Genomic DNA, 18,337 nt, shown 5'->3' on the forward strand with positions numbered 1-18,337 from the left:
ACACCACTTCCTTCTTGCCTCCATGGTTTCTGCTGAGAAATCTGCACATAGTCTCATTGAGCTTCCCTTGTATGTGTTAGATCGCATTTCTCTTGCTGTTTTCAGTGTTCTCTCTTTGTCTTTGACGTTTGATAATCTGATTATTAAGTGTCTTGGTGTTGGCCCATTCAGATCTATTCTGTTTGGGGTATGCTGTGCTTCTCAGATCTGCAATTTTATGTCTTTCATAAGAGATGGGAAATTTTCATTGATTATTTCCTCTATTATTGCCTCTGCCCCTTTTCCCTTCTCTTCTCCTTCAGACACTCATGACATGTACAGTCATGCACTTCGTGTTGTCATTCAGTTCCCTGATGCATTGCTCATATTTTCCCATTCTTTTCCCTAGCTGTTCTTTTGTGTGTAGGATTTCAGATGTCCTGTTCACCAGTTCATGAATGCTTTCTTCCAACTCTTGAGCTCTCCTCTTGTTTGTCCCCATTGTGTCTTTCATCTCGTGTTGTGCTTTTCATTTCCATAGGTTCTGCCAATTGTTTTTTCAGACTTTCAAGTTCTTCCTTATGTTCGCCCAATGTTTCATTATATCCTTCAAATCTTTTGCCATATCTTCTTTCAACTTGTTGAATTGGTTTTTGAATTAATTTAGCATATTCATTTGAAGAACTTTAATTAGTTGTTTCAATTCCTGTATTTCAGTTGGAGTGTAAGTTTGTTCCTTTGGGCCATATCTTCATTTTTCCTAGTGTGATTTGTAGTTTTCTGTTGTCTAGGCATCTGGTTTCCTTGATTGCCCCAAGCAGATTTTCCCAGACCAGAGGGGCTCAAGGTCTCAGGAGGAGGCTGTATTCAGTATCTGGTTTCCCTGAGGGTATGTCTTAGAAGATTGACAGACTTTCCTGTGAGGCCTCTAGATGGTGTGCTTTTCCTATCCTGTCCAGCAGGTGGCACCTGTCAGCGTGTCATTCCCCACTGGTGAAAGAGGTGTGGTCCCTTTAATTCTCAGCAGATCCTGTGCTGGCCAGAGACCCAGGGTGTCAGAAGCCAAGCTTTTGTTTCTGGTTTGATTATTTGTTTTCCCTCAGGCCCTGAGGTCTGGGTTCTGAAGGAATATATACCCCCTAGGGAGTTATCTTATGCACTTGAATTACTCCTTTGTCTCTCTGACTCTGTCAACTCCACCCCTGCCTGGGTCAGGCCGAAAGCTGAAAATGCCTGAGACTTCCTCCACTGAGCCACTCAGATTGAGAGAGAAAAAAAGGAGAAAGAGAGAAAGCACTTTTCAGAACCAGTCCCTGGCCCAACAGTTTTGCCTGTCAGTCAGCGATAGTACCCAGTCCCCTATACTCCTTTTCTATGGACACAGTCACCTTCCAGTACTCTAAGCTCAGCCATCTCCAAAAGCCTGTGTATTTTTTTCTGTCAGCCCTGCCTCCTCCCCACTGGGAGCAACCTTAGGGTACTTTCCTGCTTGTTAGGGATTTATCTGTACTTGTAGCTTGTATTCAGCAATCCACATTTGTTAATTAAAACCACAGTTGGAGCTTGGCCAAGCTACACTCCCTCGCTCTGGCAGGGACTGCTTTTCTCCCACAGTGAAGTTTTGCAGCATAGCATACCATGCCAGAGGGGGAGGGGCGCTGGTTCTGCAGTTTTTACTTACAGCTTTTATGCTGCAATCTCAGCCATTCCACCCATTCCAGGCTGGTATACAATGTGTGAATAGACACAGTTATCCCCCAACAGTTGTTCCAGACTATTTAGTAGTGGTTCCTGGCTATTTACTAGTTGCTCTAGAGGACTAACTAAATTCCACACCTCTCTATGCCTCCATCTTAACTAGTGTCCTAGCTCATTCTTTTTTATTTCTACAACCTATTTAGATGAGAGCAGGTAGAAGGCACTAGCAATGATGAGGGAGAAAGAATCTTTTAGTTTTCAGTGCTAAAATAACCTTTCACTTGAATTTAATCAACATGTATTTGGTCAATGTCTTTTTGTGCCCATTATTGAGCTAGTAAGATAGTGTGAGGATTCATAAAAGAAGGGTAAGGGATTTCTGTCTATTAGTACTCTGATGTAAGGACAACTTTGGTAGTTAGCTCAGTGATCTCTACCCCTACTTCCCCATTTTCATTCCAATAGACTTGCTTCAATATTCTTGACCTTCTTCATTTATTCAAAAAAATTATTGTGGCTCTCCTATGTGCTAGGCACTAAAAAGATTTTTAAAAAGATACTTTCCACACTTGACTTCTCTATCTCATAGAGAAGATAAACTTGTAAACAGTTTAAGAGAAATGTTGTGTGATAGTCATTCATGGAGAATATAAGAATTTTGTTGGTGAGAAGAGGAAGAAAATGATCAACTCTGTTATTGTGGGTCTAGAAAGCTCCTGAGGGGAGTTACTTGAGTTGGGTCTGAAGAAGGAATATTTGCCCTGATCTATGCCACTCTTTTCTCTAAACTCTCTTAGCACCTTATCTTGCCTCTTTTATAAAAGATATCACCTCTTTATGTTATGTTATTCTTTTACATGTCTAATTTCCTCTGCTTTGCCAGACAATAAGCTACTTAGGAAACATGTTAAGGAAGTACAATCACACATTCATATACATCATTTCCTTTAATCCTATAAAATAGTGGAACATTTTAGCTCATACTTTGATCTTGTTCATCCTTTGTTGCTTCCTTCCTCTCCATATTCTGTTGGAGTGTCCCAAAGCTCAGACCTTGGCTTTCCTTTCTCTGTATCCTTTCTTCCTAGGTGATCTCTTCAAGTCCCATGGCTACAAATACCACCTCTATGCTGATGATATCCAAATGTCTTTCTCCAGCCCTGACCAGCTCTCTGAACTCCAGATTTGTATACCCTCCTGCTACATGACTCGGGCATTTTTTTGTCAAATAGATATCTCAAACACTGTGTATCCAAAACAGAATAATTGATTTTACCTCCAGACCTGTCCTCTTGCCACTACTGCCTCGACAACAGTAGTATACCAAGGGTGGGTGGTAGGAACATTCTGCTCCGGATGCATATAGTAAGAAAGTGAATTGTCTGTAGAGAATATAAAAATTACACAGGACCCCTCAGTCCCCATACTTGTGACTAAAGCTGCCATCTGATAAAAGAGATGGCATCACCAGGCTGACTGCAGGGAAAAACACCGGAGAGCACCCATGGGGGGCCAAAAGCAGACAAACTGTTGTGTGCAGGGCTACAGTGGTGATTAATAGGAACTTCCCGTATGTGAGGTTAACTTCAGCCATGGCCTAGACAACAATTCAAAGAGCCCCAATGTCCTTTGCTGCTCTCTTTTGAAACAGATGAAAAGAGAGTCTCAAAAGGTATAAAATGACAGGCTATTTAAGAGATTTTTGCGAACAATGACTGAATGTTCTAAGAATGCAGTCCAAAATAATAACTTTCTTATTTTGTGACGCAAGTGTAATTACACTTTTAAATTGGATAAATCCCCAAATGTACTGATAGCATATGAAAAGAAACATTTTTGCTAAAAGAGATTAAAAAATGACACTGTTGATGTTTGGTTTGCTAATCCTTGTATTTGATATAAACTTGCCTGTGATTTCCCAGGAAAAAGATGTGTACACTATAAAATTCTAACTGGCAAAAAAAAAAAAAAAAAAAGCACAAAACACATTCAATTAATTAAATTATGGAGGGGATATTAATGTCCCATTGAATAATACATGTCCTGATGATTAGACAATGCATATATTTGCCTGTTTTTACTTTTAAATATTTTAACCAACCTTCATGAAAGTGGACTCTAAGTGAAGTTAATAAAACCCTTTCTGCTGCTGCAAGAAATCTGTTGATAACTAGCTCTGGTTACCATTTATAAGATGGTATAAATTAACAACATTACTAAGTGATGTTGCTTCTGATAAAATTACTCTTGATTGGAAAACTGTATCTGGGCTGGAGGAACCATGAATACCTTATGGGACACTGTGTTGAATGCAGTGACTCTTGTCACTGGCATGTCTCATGTGGTGACCCTGAAAGCTATGCCTTTAAGATTGTTACAAAAGCTATTGGCTCCAATGAGGCCATGGGAGGCCTCTAAGCAAGGCAGATCTCACATATATCATATGAATCTCATCTTGCATCTGAGCTGTACCACCTGGAGAGAAGAAAGCTCTGTCTGGCTCTATGAATTGTCATCTACATGAACTGCTGCAAAGATTCCCACCTGAGTTTGCCCTGCTGGCAAGCTGTAGTGCCTTCCCTACATCCTTTCAAGCAGACTGGTGCCGTGTTTGACCGATGGCCATAGGATTGTTCAGTCGAGCCTGAGAAGCCTAAGAAGAGCCCCTGTGGGCATAGCCCCTTATAACATACTATATTTGATTATATATTTGTTTATTATCTGTCTTCATCCTGCTAGGATATATACTCCATGAAGGCAGGGATTTTTTGTCTGTTTTGTTCATTGATGTATCCTGAGTTTTAAATCAGTACTTACCCACGTAGGTAGTCAATAAATATTTGCTGAATGAACAAATACCTCCCTCATCCTCATTATCCACATCTCAAGTGTCACCTCCTAAGAGAGATCTTCCCTGATCACCTTACCTAATATTTTTAAACCACATACATGTCACTTCCTGTCATATTAACCTATTTTATTTTCTTTATAGCATCTATCACTATGTGAGATGACCTAATTTACTTACTTGTTTTCTTGATTATTATAAGTCTCAGTGGGATGTAAATTCCATGAGGACTTGTTTATTGCTGTATTCCCAGCACTGAAAATAATCGGTGCCCAATAAATATATTTCAAAGAAGGGAGGGGAATTATTCCCATCATAAAAAATAAAAAAAAAAATGAAGGCCAAGAGCATCAGGCATCTTCTTTCTACTTTATCACCCTGACTCCTCAATTTATTTTCCCTTATGGAGCTCTCACATCACATCAGGCACTATGTTTCCCACCAATGCTACAAAGATAGGTCAGCTTAGTCCCTGAAAACTACTCAGACGAATGAAGAAAGATGAATGAAGAAAGACGAATGAAAGTCAAGCAGGAGTGAATGAGTGATAGCGTGGAGGGGCAAAGGGCAAGGAGCAAATCTCAAGGAGCTACGAAAAAAAGCAGAAACCAGATACGAGCATCTGGAGGGAAACTGTATCAGACAAAAGCAATAGCAATCTAATAATTGGTCACCCTGCATCCACTCTTTGCTTTGGGATGGTTCCGAGGAAAAAGAAACACTTTCATTCTCAGAATAATACTTTTAAAATAGTACTCCATAGAGAGCATTGCCATCTTCCTTTTTTTTCCCTATAGCCCTGCTTCTGCCATTGTCTGATATATGGCTTACATTCTAGATTTTATCATTTGAAATGTGAAGAAGTTCTTAATGTGTTGGCTGGAATAACCCTTTGAAAATGTGATGAAAGTTACAGCCCCTCTCCCCAGAAAAATCTACCTATGCTCATGTCAAATTTTACATGCAATTGCAAGCCCATCAATAGATCTCCCTAAGAGACCAAGAACTCCAATTAAGATTCCCTGGACAAGTTTATCTACAAGGTCTCCTCCACTCGAATGTTAGCTCCATGAAAGCAAGGACTGCCTTTTTCACTATTGCATCCCAATACCTAGAACAGTACCCAGCACATAATAGGGACACAATATTTATTAAATGAATTAATAATTAGTATATTATGTTCTTATTTGTTTTTATTTCAGGTCATAATCATAGAGCCTTTCTATGACTGCTATGAGCCCATGGTGAGAATGGCTGGAGCAATACCTGTTTTTATTCCTCTAAGATCTGTAAGTTTGCCAATATGGTTCAAATGTTTTAAGAAGTTTTGAAAATACCAGTTACTTTGTTACAGTTAATATTGAAAATTTTATTTCATTTTTGCATTCACCATATACCTCTACTCTGGAGGTAATCAACAACCTGAAGAGGGGAAAGTTTATTACTTTTTTTGTTTGCCCCTGTCTCTGCTGTATTACTATCCACATTATATGTCATACTATGGTTTTTGTGGTAATGTGTCTGTCTCGTCCACCAGCCTGAGCAACACCAGGTCAGGGACCATTACTGACTCACCTTTGTAGCACTCCTCCTAGAGACTAGCAGACTGCAGGGGGTATGCTGGGTGCTCCAAAAATGCTGATAAGAATTCTGAATAAAGTGTTTTTTTTCTATTCTGCTATTAACTTTAGGAAAATAATAAAATATAGTATCATTATAGTATCAGACATGGTAACTATAGCTATAGCTGACTTTGAAGGAATATAATCACTCTTACATCTGTTAATGTTGACAGGGTTCATATTTCCATTGACCAGGTATGAGCATGAGACTCAGGGCTTGGACACTGAAGACAGAACTAGAACCTACTTATTTTCTGTTCATGTTCTTTGTTAGTCCTTTTTTCAGCTACCTTTGCCATGCGTTCCTCTAATATTTTTTTCCTTGTTAGGTTATTTATTTGTAAGACAACAAACATTATTTAATTGAATTAAATCACATCTTCATTCTTCATACTTAGAAACCTATTGAAGGGAGAAAATGGTCTAGTTCTGACTGGACATTAGATCCTCAAGAACTGGCAAGTAAATTTAGTTCCAAAACTAAAGCTATTATACTAAATACTCCACACAATCCCATTGGCAAGGTAAGTAAGTCTTTTATCTCTTTCTTTATACAGTCTTCTGATTTATTGTTTTCTCATATGTTAAATAATAATTGGCCCTACTCTTTTATTTTACTTTTAATAATGTATAGGTGTATACCAAAGAAGAACTCCAAAGGATTGCTGACCTTTGCATCAAATATGACACACTCTGCATCAGTGATGAGGTTTATGAATGGCTTGTATATACTGGAAATAAGCATTTAAAAATAGGTACTGATTGTCACACAGAGCTACAAATCTCAGTTTGTTTGTGCATGTGTAGAACAACTGATTAGAAAGAATCCCAGACCAGATTTAAAATACTGTTTGAAAGAACAATATTGAGTGAATTCATGAACAGGTTGCGGACTTTGGGGAAGTAAAAACTTTGGGGAAGAGATTTTGGATGATACTGTTTTAAGTTCTGAATCTAGAGAAGTCGTACTTTTGCCTGTGTCTTTGCTTTCGTAACAAGAATCCAGCTATTACTTAATTACACAAGACATGGGAAGCTTGCTTGCTCCTGAAAAGTTCTAAACTATCTCTGCTGAACAAGTTGCCAGGCCAATAGGAAGAAATCACAAAGATAATAAGCTAATGCTGCTTTGGCCCTTGCTTGGGATTTTGCCATTACTACTGGTGTCTTTTGGGATATTCCAAATGTAAACCAATTAAAAGGATTATAAGCTGGGTTGCAATCTTGGTCTTTTCACTTGCCCTTCCTATTTCTGGAAACACTTTTCCACCAAATACCCTCATAGCTCAATCCCGCACTCTTTCAAGTCTTTGTTCAAATGTCAACTTTTCTAACTACCTACTTAAGACACTTTCACTTTCCCCTCTGGCATTTGCTTTCTCCATTTTCTGTTGTTCCTCTCCTCCCCACAGCAAATCCCAGAATTTATATATATTACTTCTAAGCTGCAAGAAGGATTTTTGTTTGTTTTGGTCTCTCCTGAATCCCATTCCCATAATAGGGTCTTTGATGGATAAATGAATAAAATGTGTAAAAAGGATAAGGAAATGATGACTAAGAGTCACTGTGGCAGAAACAGATACGTAAGAAAATCATGCACTCATATATTGTTGCACATATCATAATTGTTCCTATAGTGCATTATGAATTCCTATAGGACACAGAGGAGAAAGCAACTCCTTGAGGAGTTCAGAAAAGTAATGGGCAAATGATGGAATTTGCTAGGCAGAGAAATAAAAAAAAAATTCATATCAGATAAAATCAGGTTGTACTGAGACAAGTAGGCATGAAAGATCAAGATATACTTAAGAAAGGTAGTGTTTTGGTTTGTGAGGGTGTTTTGTAATAACTGGCAGGCAAAAGAGTGGAAAAGTAAGGTGATTCCAAAGGACTTTGTATATGAGATTGAAGAGTATAAACTTTTTGAGGAGTTTAGGGGTTCTGAAATTTACTTTAGTGGCACAGTACCTTAAAGCCACATGCTTGCATCATGAAATAGCAATATATTAAATTCCATCCTGAAACTAGGCACAACTTTACTAACAAATTTAACAGAAGTCAGTAGAAAAATCACAATTCTGTGCATGCTTATCTATAACAAAGAATTGTTGAAATAAACACATTTGAGTTTTTCTGGTTTTATCATTAATATTCATTTGCTAAAAACTCATTTGTTTCATTATGGGTAGCAAGTGCCAAAGGCACTTCTTCTCATGCACTTGCCATGCTAAGTTTGAGAGTGTGATACATAGACATACAAAAGCAGATGTCTCAAGACAACTGGAAGTACAGGCCTGATGGTCAAGATCAAATTAGGAGGGGATACATTTTTGGCACACATCAAAATTTTGGTAATAGCTGAGCCAATGGAAGAGAATTAATTTTGTCAGAGACAATGTGTAGAATAAGCAGAGAAGGCAGCTAAGCATTTGTATGTCTTGTTGCTTCAAGACAGTACAATGTTGTGTGTCAAAATTATGTTAGAGTCTGTCACCACTATCTTCTTGATGACCTCTTGTCTTCAGGTGATTCGAACTATTCTAGTCCCCAGTCAAAAATCAGACCGACACAGACTTTTAATTTTTTGTATGTAATTTTTTTAGATTAAACAAAGAAGGGAAGAGGCATCTATCTAATAAATCACAATCATTTTATGCTCAACATAAAATATATGTTCATGTCTATGTGGTAAAGCTTTAGAATTTTAGTTAAAGCTTTAGTTTACATCAACTCAGTTTAAGTGATATTCTTTCCAAAAAGTCATTTTAAATGATCTTGAAATTTATTATTTAAACATACAAAGTGAAACCCCTCATGGTAAAAGTGTAACCAATGAAGTTATTTGCTAAACAGATGTAAAACATTTTAACTCAGATTTTTTAGTTATTATAATAGCCCATAAAGTTAAAACCTGGAAAGAAATGAATTCACTATTTCATTATTTAGAGAGTGCAATTCATTTTGCATTAAAATTTACATGTTCTATCAAAAACAGTGGCCTCTGTTACATGAACGATACAATATGGGCATTACATTGATTTTCAGAGTGTGATAGTAGTTCTTTAATAAAATATAATAAGGCTTTCTAGCCATATATCATGAAATTTGCATCATCTTCATGTTGTCACAGATGTAGTTTTCTCTTGTGTAGCACTCTTCTTCATGCCTCTAATCTGTATCTGACTTCTACTGAAGCCTAAGCTGCCTGTGAATTAACAGTTATAGCTGCTTTGGTTGATCTAAGGATCATGAGTCATAAATGAGAAATGCAAAGACCAGTTGTCTTTTAGATGTAACTGCAGTGTAAACTTACAGTATCCTGGATATAACTTTCCAAAATCATCAGACCTGCAAAGGTTATTTTGTCTGTTCATTTGTTTTTTGCCTATGGATTCCCACTTTCACACACTGTCATTTACTCTGCTATCTATTCACATTAACTTCTGTGGCTCCCCAAATCTCTGGGATTGAGAGGACATGAAGATCTAGATGTTTTAAAGTAATTTAAGACATTTTTTAATCAAAGTAATGAAATTTTCTCTTATTGGATCAGATTCTTGATTCAAATGATGTCTCTAGGTTTCTGAAAAATGACAGTTTAGTCAAAAAAAGAAACCTCTTTTCCCTCTCTTCATATATACTAATACACTAAAAGTTGTAAAATTAGTATAAAGTTATGATTCAGCTGCTCTGCTTACTCCTTCAGAGAAAAAAAAGGCATCCACTTTTGTATTGCTAACTAAAACAGTTAAGGGTAAATTACTTAGCTCTTCTTTAAATTCTATAATTAGATTTGATATTTTGTCTATATTTGACATATAAGTGAGTAGTTTTGGTTTCTTTTGTATATAATTTATAGTCAGAGGATGTTTGTTTCTATTGGTTGCTCTGGATAATACTTCTTTCAAAGAATTTATTTCCAAATACGGTTATTGTTTTGTACATTTATTATTACCTTAAAGGAAGTAATACCCTGCCTTATATATAATTTAGATTTCTCTGGTCAAATAGAAAAATGGAATATATGTCATGGTGTTCTTTTGAAATACTTTGCAAGACCAGAACTGTCTTGAAACTTGAAGGATTATTTATGTAAAATGTTAGACTAGTCCTTCTCCAGTTGGGCTCTCTAAATATTTTCCTCATTTATCTTTTTAGTTTTTGTTATATTTCACAGAGAATACAGTGATAACTTTTCTGATATATAGTTTTCCCACCATTTAATAATATTGACAGTTATTTCAGGATAGGATTAAATCACTTATCCATCTGTTTTGGAAGTTTCTTTAGCTACCATACATTTTAGTAGGCGCTTTACTTGCTTATGAGCAGATTTCTTTAAGGAAGCAGTAGCTTAAACCTCCAGAAATGAGTATTTATTTTCCCTTTGTGCAAACCAGCAGTCTTAGAACAATACAACAGCATCCATTGTACCTGTTTTAAAAAATAAGAGAAAAACTTGTGAGATTGCATTTGAAGAATTTCACTGGTAAAGTACTTGAGGAATCCAAAAAGCAGTGTTGTATGTAGCATCCTCAGAAGATTAACAGAGTAGAATAACACAGTGGAATAATTGACCAATGTCCAGCAAAATTCACAAACTTTTGCATGTCATACATCCATGCTTTTATACTTTTATGCTCACTGCCCCAAATACCTTTCTTCCCCTTCTCTGCCTGATTAAGACCTATTTGGCCTTCTATGTCTCAGCTCAAGCATTACTGGCAGCCCCGAACACCCTCTTCTATCCTTCCATAACACTCCATGTATAATTTTATCACACTGTATAAAAATTGTTGTTTTACTTGTCTCCTACTCCCACTAGACATTAAGCTCCTTGAAGAAAGGACTGAATCTTACTCATCTTTGTTTCCTCTGAACCCAGCATAGTCTCTGGCACCTGATAGTTGTTAGTAAATGTTTGATAGTGAATGAACAAATAACTTTTATTAAGGATGTTGATCCACTTGAAAATTAGGACACTTTTGACTGCACTGATTAGGACGCTTTTGACTATCACAGGATCTTGTTTAATTAAACAGTAATGAGATGTATTATCTCAACATTAGAGGAGGGGCCCAGGGTTGTACTTCTCTCGTGAGAGTAAAGAGACTTTCCCCAGAAGTTCGCCAGAAGACTTCCCTTAATGTCTCATTGGCAGGAGTTGCATAACAGCCCGTTCCTAAAGCAGTCACTGGCACAGGTGATGGAGATTACCCTTCTGCCAATTTGGCCATCCCTGGAGCTGGGGTTCAGCTTCCCTGAAGCATATGGGAAGGGTGAGTGTGTTTGTCCAGGATTTCTAGGTATCATGCAGCCCTGTTAGGTCTTCATGGTTTGGTGACCAAGGACTAAAATGTAAGTTATCTATCCCCAGCACATTCAGTAAATCATGAAGAAGGAGTAGGAAAATTAAAGTTAAAAAAGTCCCATCAGAAAAGGAGAAAATGGGAAACCCCATACATAGTGGTTCCAAACACGTATCATAATACCCTGCTGGAGAATATCAGAACTCCTTGCTCTGGGAAGAGGAAGAATTCCTTGATCAGTCTATCTGGCAAGTCTTTGCACTACTCTCTGAAGCTGACACTGGGAATGAGGGGTAGGATGTGTTTTCTGTCAGCTGAACAGCTTTAGCCACCCACGTTCTTTTGGTTCAGGTTGGGGTCTGGGCAGTGCTGGCCTGAAGATCATTTTAGGAGTGGGCAACATCCTTGTCAGCCAGGATGATTCAGCCTTCTTAACAGGGTAGGCTTTCCACTTCTTCCCATAAATTTTTAATAATTGCTAGAGGCCTTGTCTAGCCAATGTTGTTGAATGTGAAAACTCCTATCACCTACCAACAAGCTATTTATTTTCTGCCCCTCCTAGAACCTAGGTCCTTGGTTTAATGGCCTCTGCCTCCTGGCAACACAAAACAATAATCTACTTCTTTTGCATCAAAAATGCATCACATTCCATTTTCACAATAAACTTAACTGTCCCCTTTATCAGGCATTCAATGTATAGCAGGAGATTATTGGAAGTGCCTGAGCAAGTGCCCCAATATTTAATTGCCAATAAATTCTCTGTTTTCCTGCCTTTCTTACGCTGTTACTGTCTGCTTTATGGTGACTACCTTTATCCTAAACCTGTTTCTTTCATATAGGTCCCTACTAAAGGCTGTAAAAAAGGTAGTTGACAAGAGCCAGCATTCCTAACTTACCCTCCATTTACCCTGCTGCTGTTGTCTCAGAAGTGATGCAATTGCCAAGGAACACCAGGCAACATTTTAAACAACTAAAATTGTCCAACCTCATAATAAAGTTCAGTAAATTCTCAGCCAAGAACTGCGGTATCTCTGTTGTCCTCTGCCTTACTCAGTCAGTTCCATATTCTAGTATGTTACCTACATCATCCCACCCTGGCACCTACATCTGGATCAGATAGCGTTTTAGTTTACAAACAACAACAAACTCTGAATAGCATAAGCAGAAAATAATTTATGAAAAGAGTTTTAAGTAGTTCACAGAATCTCTGGGATCTCTAGGTTCTTAAACATTAGCATGCAGTGGAATCACCCAGAAGGCTTCTAAATGTTGCTAAATGTTAAATGATGCAACCATTTGGAAAAGTGTCAGTTTCTCAAAAAGTTAAATGGAGTTTCCATATGACCTAGTAGCCCCACTCCTAGGAATAAACTCATGGGAAATGAAAATATATGTCCACACTAAAACTTGTACATGAATGCTCTTAGCAGCATTATTCATAATAGCCAAAAGGTAGAAACAACCCAAAAGTCCATCTGTTGATGAATTCTTAAATAAAATGTGGAAAAGTATTCAGCCATAAAAAGGAATGAAGTGCCAATAATATGCTACAACATGGATGAATCTTGAAAGCATTATGATAAGTGAAAGAAACTAGCCACATATTTTATAATTCTATTTATATGAAATGTCCAGAATAGGCAAATCTCTGGACACAGAAATTTGATTAGTAGTGATTGCCTCGGGTTCGGGGATAATAACTCAAGTATACAGGGCTTCTTTTGAGGATGAAGAAAATTTCTAAAATTGCTTGTGGTGATGGTTGCACAGTTCTGTAAATATAGTAAAACTGTTGAATTGTACACTTTAAATGGGTGAATTGTTTAGTTTTGGAAATATATCTCAATAAAGCCATTACAAAATACACACACACAGATTGCTGGACCTATTCCCAGAGATTTTGATTCATTAGATCTGGGGTGGGGCCTTCTTATTCTTATTTGCCTTTGTAACAAGTGCCCAGGTAACACTGACATTGCTGGTCTGGGGATCACATTTTAAGAACCACTGCTCTAGGAAGTCAGTAGAAATCAACTCAGAAAATGGGCAAATTAAAGGTGGGCTAAACAATGTCCAGGACCACCACCAAAACTGTGCCACAGAACTATTATACTGAACATGTGGCTACTACTAACACTGAACACTGGTTGCCATAGCTTGTGTCACTGCTGCCTCGTGAACCAGCCCTGAAACTGCCTACCTGTCCCACTGCCACTCCTGATCCTGGAAATAATTTTGCTTTTTAAAATTATTAAATCTATTTAAATATTGTTTTGGTACAATATTACAGTGTTTAAAAGCACTGTAACATTTTCAGCTGTATTTGGGGTTACAGTTAAATTATCTGAATACCTGACTGGCTGCTCAATTTTTCTGTAAATCTGAAATCACTATAAAAAAGTAATCTATAAATTGTTTTAAAAGCCTGTTGAAATAACTATACCAACTTCACTGCAATGTTTATTTTCGTTGACTTCATGTATCTTTTTTATGGTTTTAGATTATACAGAATGTAGATTGATTAGAAAATAATTTTGTGACTTTTTTTTTTTTCTGTTCAGCCACTTTTCCAGGTATGTGGGAAAGAACAGTAACAATAGGAAGTGCTGGAAAGACTTTCAGTATAACTGGCTGGAAGGTAAGATGAATAAGAATTTAACTGCTTAAAGTTGCAGGCATTGTGTTTTAAGTGCATATATATTCAGTTTACACGAGTGTTTATACTTGGTCTTTTGCTTATTATTTTTTCATTCAGCATTTGGGTTGACCTTTATTCTATTTGGGGGCCTAATTACTTTTTAAAAGTAAGAAAAAAATAGATTTTTTTTTTCATTTTAAAGTTATAGACTATTTTATAATAACACTTTTCTTTGCAAAGAATTTTCTAAGTGTTACACATTAATATAAAAGGAGGAAAAAATAGTGGTTAATAGTTTGGCACTTACTATGTGACAAGCACTGTTCTAAGCACTTTACATTTATTAATTCCTTTCATTCTCATAACCACATTATGAAATAGGTATGATTGTTTTCCCCACTTTACAGATGATAAAACTAAACTACAGAGACATCAAGTAACTTAGCTGAGATTATACTGCTAATAAATTCAAGTCCATTCAGGCAGTCTGGCTCTAGAACTTCTGTGCTTAACCACTGTACTATTTATTAAAATAGGAATATATCCAGTTGTAACTCAGTTATCCATCAAACTCACAAACCTCACCTATTCTGAGCATGGCTAAGAAACAGAGAATATAAGAATAAGATCTGCAGAACCGAATTTTAATTAGGGTTCAGAGTTAATTTATATCATTCAAAAATGATATTTAAATGTTTTTCAGACCTCCAGAATATCAGAAGGAGCATTTTAGAAGAGGGGAGAAAGCGTAAATGATTACAGGTGCTGTTTCCATTCTGAAGGTGGAGATTAGTGACCTTAGTTGGAAACTTTTCCGCAAAAAACATTGTTGAAATGAGTTTAACTATTAATACTGCACTGCCTTCAGAGTGTGAACATTTTGAATTACATTTCTTTAATAATTGCAATAAACTTACCTGTTTCTCCAGATTTGGTATATGCAATTAGTTTTTCTGTTTGTTTGTTTGTTTTGTTTTGTTTTTTTGATATCTGCTTTTCTCTTTTCCTTTCCTTTTCCAGCTTGGCTGGTCCATTGGTCCTAGTCATTTGATCAAACATTTACAGACAGTTCAACAAAATACTATCTATACTTGTGCAACTCCTTTACAGGTAGGTGTTATAGTAATTTGGGCTTTAAACGTGGTCTTTTGGTGAAGATGCTATTTTAATAATGAATATTTCGATTGACTTAATGTCCTTCTTGCGCAAAGTTTTCTAATATAATTTGGGAATTTAGGAGATGAGACATATTCACTGTTATCAATAATAGGGTTCTATATATCACATTTTAGCTTTGAACACTCAAACTTTGGTGATGGGCGTACAGAGTGGTACAAACCCTTCGGAGGACAGTGGCAACACCAATCGGAATTACAATGTGCTTACCCTATGAAGCAGCACTCCACCTTCTGGGAATTTACCCTGAGGCTACATCCGCACATTTAGGAAGCTATGTTATCATGGCAGAAGGTTGGAGATAGTCCATTATTCATCTATAGACAATTGGTTAAATAAACCATGGTCTATCCAAACATTAAAATACTATATGGCTGTATTAATGTCCTGTTGCTGCTGTAACAAATTGCCACAAATTTAATGGCTAATGCAAATTTATCATCTTATAGCTCTGAAGGTCAGATGTCTGAAATGGGTATTTTATGGGCTAAAATCAAGGTGTTGGCAGAGCTGTGCTCCTTCTGGAGGCTGTAGAGGACAATCTGTTTCTTGCCTTTCCCAGCTTCTAGAGGTGGCCCACATTCATTGGCCCATGGTCACATCATTCCAACCTCTTCTTCTATCATCACATCTCCTTCTCTGACTCTAATTCTTCTGCCTCACACTTTTCCTTATAAGAATCCTTATAACTACATTGGAATCCACCTGGATAATCCAGGATAATCACCCAAACTCAAGATCCTTAACTTAATCCCATCTGCAGGGTTCCTTTTGCCATGCAAAGTAACATATTTACAGGTTCTGGGGCTTAGGACATGGGCATTTTTGGTGGGTGGGGAGATTTTATTCTGTAATAAAAGTAATAAATGCAGGATACAGAGATGTCCCACTTCATACTTACCTTCCAAGCTTCTGCTTTCCAGTTTGTACAGATCCTTGTGACCTGTTCTTGACCTATTGCCTCTTGGACACCTGCCTGATCCTTAAAAACATTGGCTTTTTCCCTTTGCCCTATTTCTCTCCTGGCTCTTCTAACTTTCCTGAAGAATGGTAGAGGGATTGCTACACATGCTCTAATAACCCGTTTCTAATCACTGTTGCACCTAGACCACTTTCCTGGGATATGAATGATTAGAGAGGGATTTACACACCTCTGAGGAATGAGAGAGGGTACATTTCTTACTGTCCTCCACAGTAATGGGGAAAGGCTGGCTGGTTCATCTTTTCTCTGGTCGTCTTTCAGGCTTAGATTTAGCAAGTCATCCTACAGCTCACCTAGATAGAAAATAACTATGTATTTTTGTTTCCAAGTAAGCCATCCTTGTATAATATCTCTTTTTCAATTTGGATTTTCATTGCTTGTTCTCAGTTCTTCACATTACATTTAATCATGTATGTGATAACTGATTCCTCCATTAATCTATAGATAGTTTAATGTAAGTTCAGAGGAATCTAACTGCCATTTCCTAAGTGACCTTTTAGCCAATAATCTTATTCAGATAATCTTTATCTGACAAATCCAATAATCTTTATTTATCTGATTTATCCAAAACAATAAATAACATTAGCATATTTCCTTTCCACATATTTCAATCTTAACACACAGGAAGCCTTGGCTCAAGCTTTTTGGATTGACATCAAGCGCATGGACGACCCAGAATGTTACTTTCATTCTCTGCCAAAAGAGTTAGAAGTGAAAAGAGATCGAATGGTCCATTTACTTGAAAATGTTGGGCTAAAACCCATAGTTCCTGAGGGAGGATACTTCATCATTGCTGATGTGTCTTTGCTAGGTTTGTAAAGAGTTTTATTATTTCAAAGATACTGAAATTTATGTGTGAAATAATAGCAGAATTATGGAAAAACTTGGTATCAAAGTTATATTAGCATTTTGGCTATGGAAAAGGATAGAATTTCCCAAAGTCCATGTTTTTTTACAATTATTTTTACTTATAGTCCCTTTACCTTAAATGTGATTATTGTTGCATGGTTATGTAGTCAGTGTTGCCAGTATACTATGAAACACAGAGAATTTACTGTCATCTTGTTCTGGTGTGTAATTAAAAACATAGGCACTTGAAATTTTATATTTATGTAACTTGTGTTCATTTATAGTAAAATTTTAGTTTCCTTTTCACTCAAAAAAAAGGCATACTATTTTGTTAGAAAAGTAAGATTTCTAGAAATTTTGAAGCCATGGGGAATATTTGCCATTTTAGAATCTATTGAAATGAAGAAAAGAAGGAAAATAATATTTATGGAGGGTCAACAATGTACCAAGCACCCAAAACGCCCTTTTGAGGGAAGCATTTTTATCTCTTGTTTTTATAGATGAAAAGACTTAGAAAGTTTTAAATAACTTGCCTAAAGTCACACAGCTAGATTCTAAACAGTGCTATCTCTAAAAAGGTCTTTATATTACCTTAGGTTGTTATATGTAATTTTGATATGCCATACAAATCTAAAGTTAGAGGCATGATAATATTTTTTATGTAACATATATGTATAATAACTATTATAACTTATTTTATAATATAACTGAAATGTTAATAGTGGTAAATTTAAAAGCATAATTTATTCTGACAAAAATTTCAGCCATCCTAAATAATTGTAAATGTTTTAAAGTTTTATTACAATGAAGTTTTATGGCACTGAATTTGAAAAATTGAAAAGTCTCTTATTTATACCAAATTTTAAGAAACTGGGAAGAAGAAAAGAAACTTCTAATGTTATAACAAAACAATGGTTTTTAATTTTAATTTTATATTTCATGTGGATTTTTTTTCTTTATGTTTCAAAGGCAAAAATACCAGAGAAGAAAACTGTGCAATATCTTTTTATCTAAGAATTATGTACTTTTTATAATATTTCATTATCATCCTCACAGATTTCAGAGAAAAGAGCTTTTGTTCAAATTGAAGCAAGCTTTTCTTTCCTTTTGCATTAGCTTATTGCTTCATTTGTTGTGAGGTTCTTGCAGTCCTATTACCATAAGGCTGAATCTGACACACTCCCAACCTTCATTTTTATATCAAACCCCTTAAGATGTTCTATACTCTGAGATTTG

General features: G+C 36.4%; 1 protein-coding gene across 3 annotated transcripts in view; it reads left to right on the forward strand.

Moving 5' to 3' along the window:
- Nucleotides 1–18,337, forward strand: part of KYAT3 (kynurenine aminotransferase 3) — an 85,147-nt gene that overhangs the window by 43,082 nt on the left and 23,728 nt on the right. For all 3 annotated transcript variants that reach the window (XR_005215305.1, XM_037826699.1, XM_037826700.1), the window contains 6 exons: nt 5,728–5,814; nt 6,546–6,671; nt 6,782–6,902; nt 14,018–14,094; nt 15,115–15,204; nt 16,877–17,063. Coding sequence is in view for 2 of the 3 variants with exons in the window: in XM_037826699.1 (XP_037682627.1) it covers nt 5,728–5,814; nt 6,546–6,671; nt 6,782–6,902; nt 14,018–14,094; nt 15,115–15,204; nt 16,877–17,063 (688 nt within the window). In the remaining variant the exon portion in view is untranslated. The remainder of the gene's footprint in view (nt 1–5,727; nt 5,815–6,545; nt 6,672–6,781; nt 6,903–14,017; nt 14,095–15,114; nt 15,205–16,876; nt 17,064–18,337) is intronic.

This window comes from Choloepus didactylus, chromosome 2, assembly GCF_015220235.1.
Source record: "Choloepus didactylus isolate mChoDid1 chromosome 2, mChoDid1.pri, whole genome shotgun sequence".
NCBI classification, from domain to species: domain Eukaryota; kingdom Metazoa; phylum Chordata; class Mammalia; order Pilosa; family Megalonychidae; genus Choloepus; species Choloepus didactylus.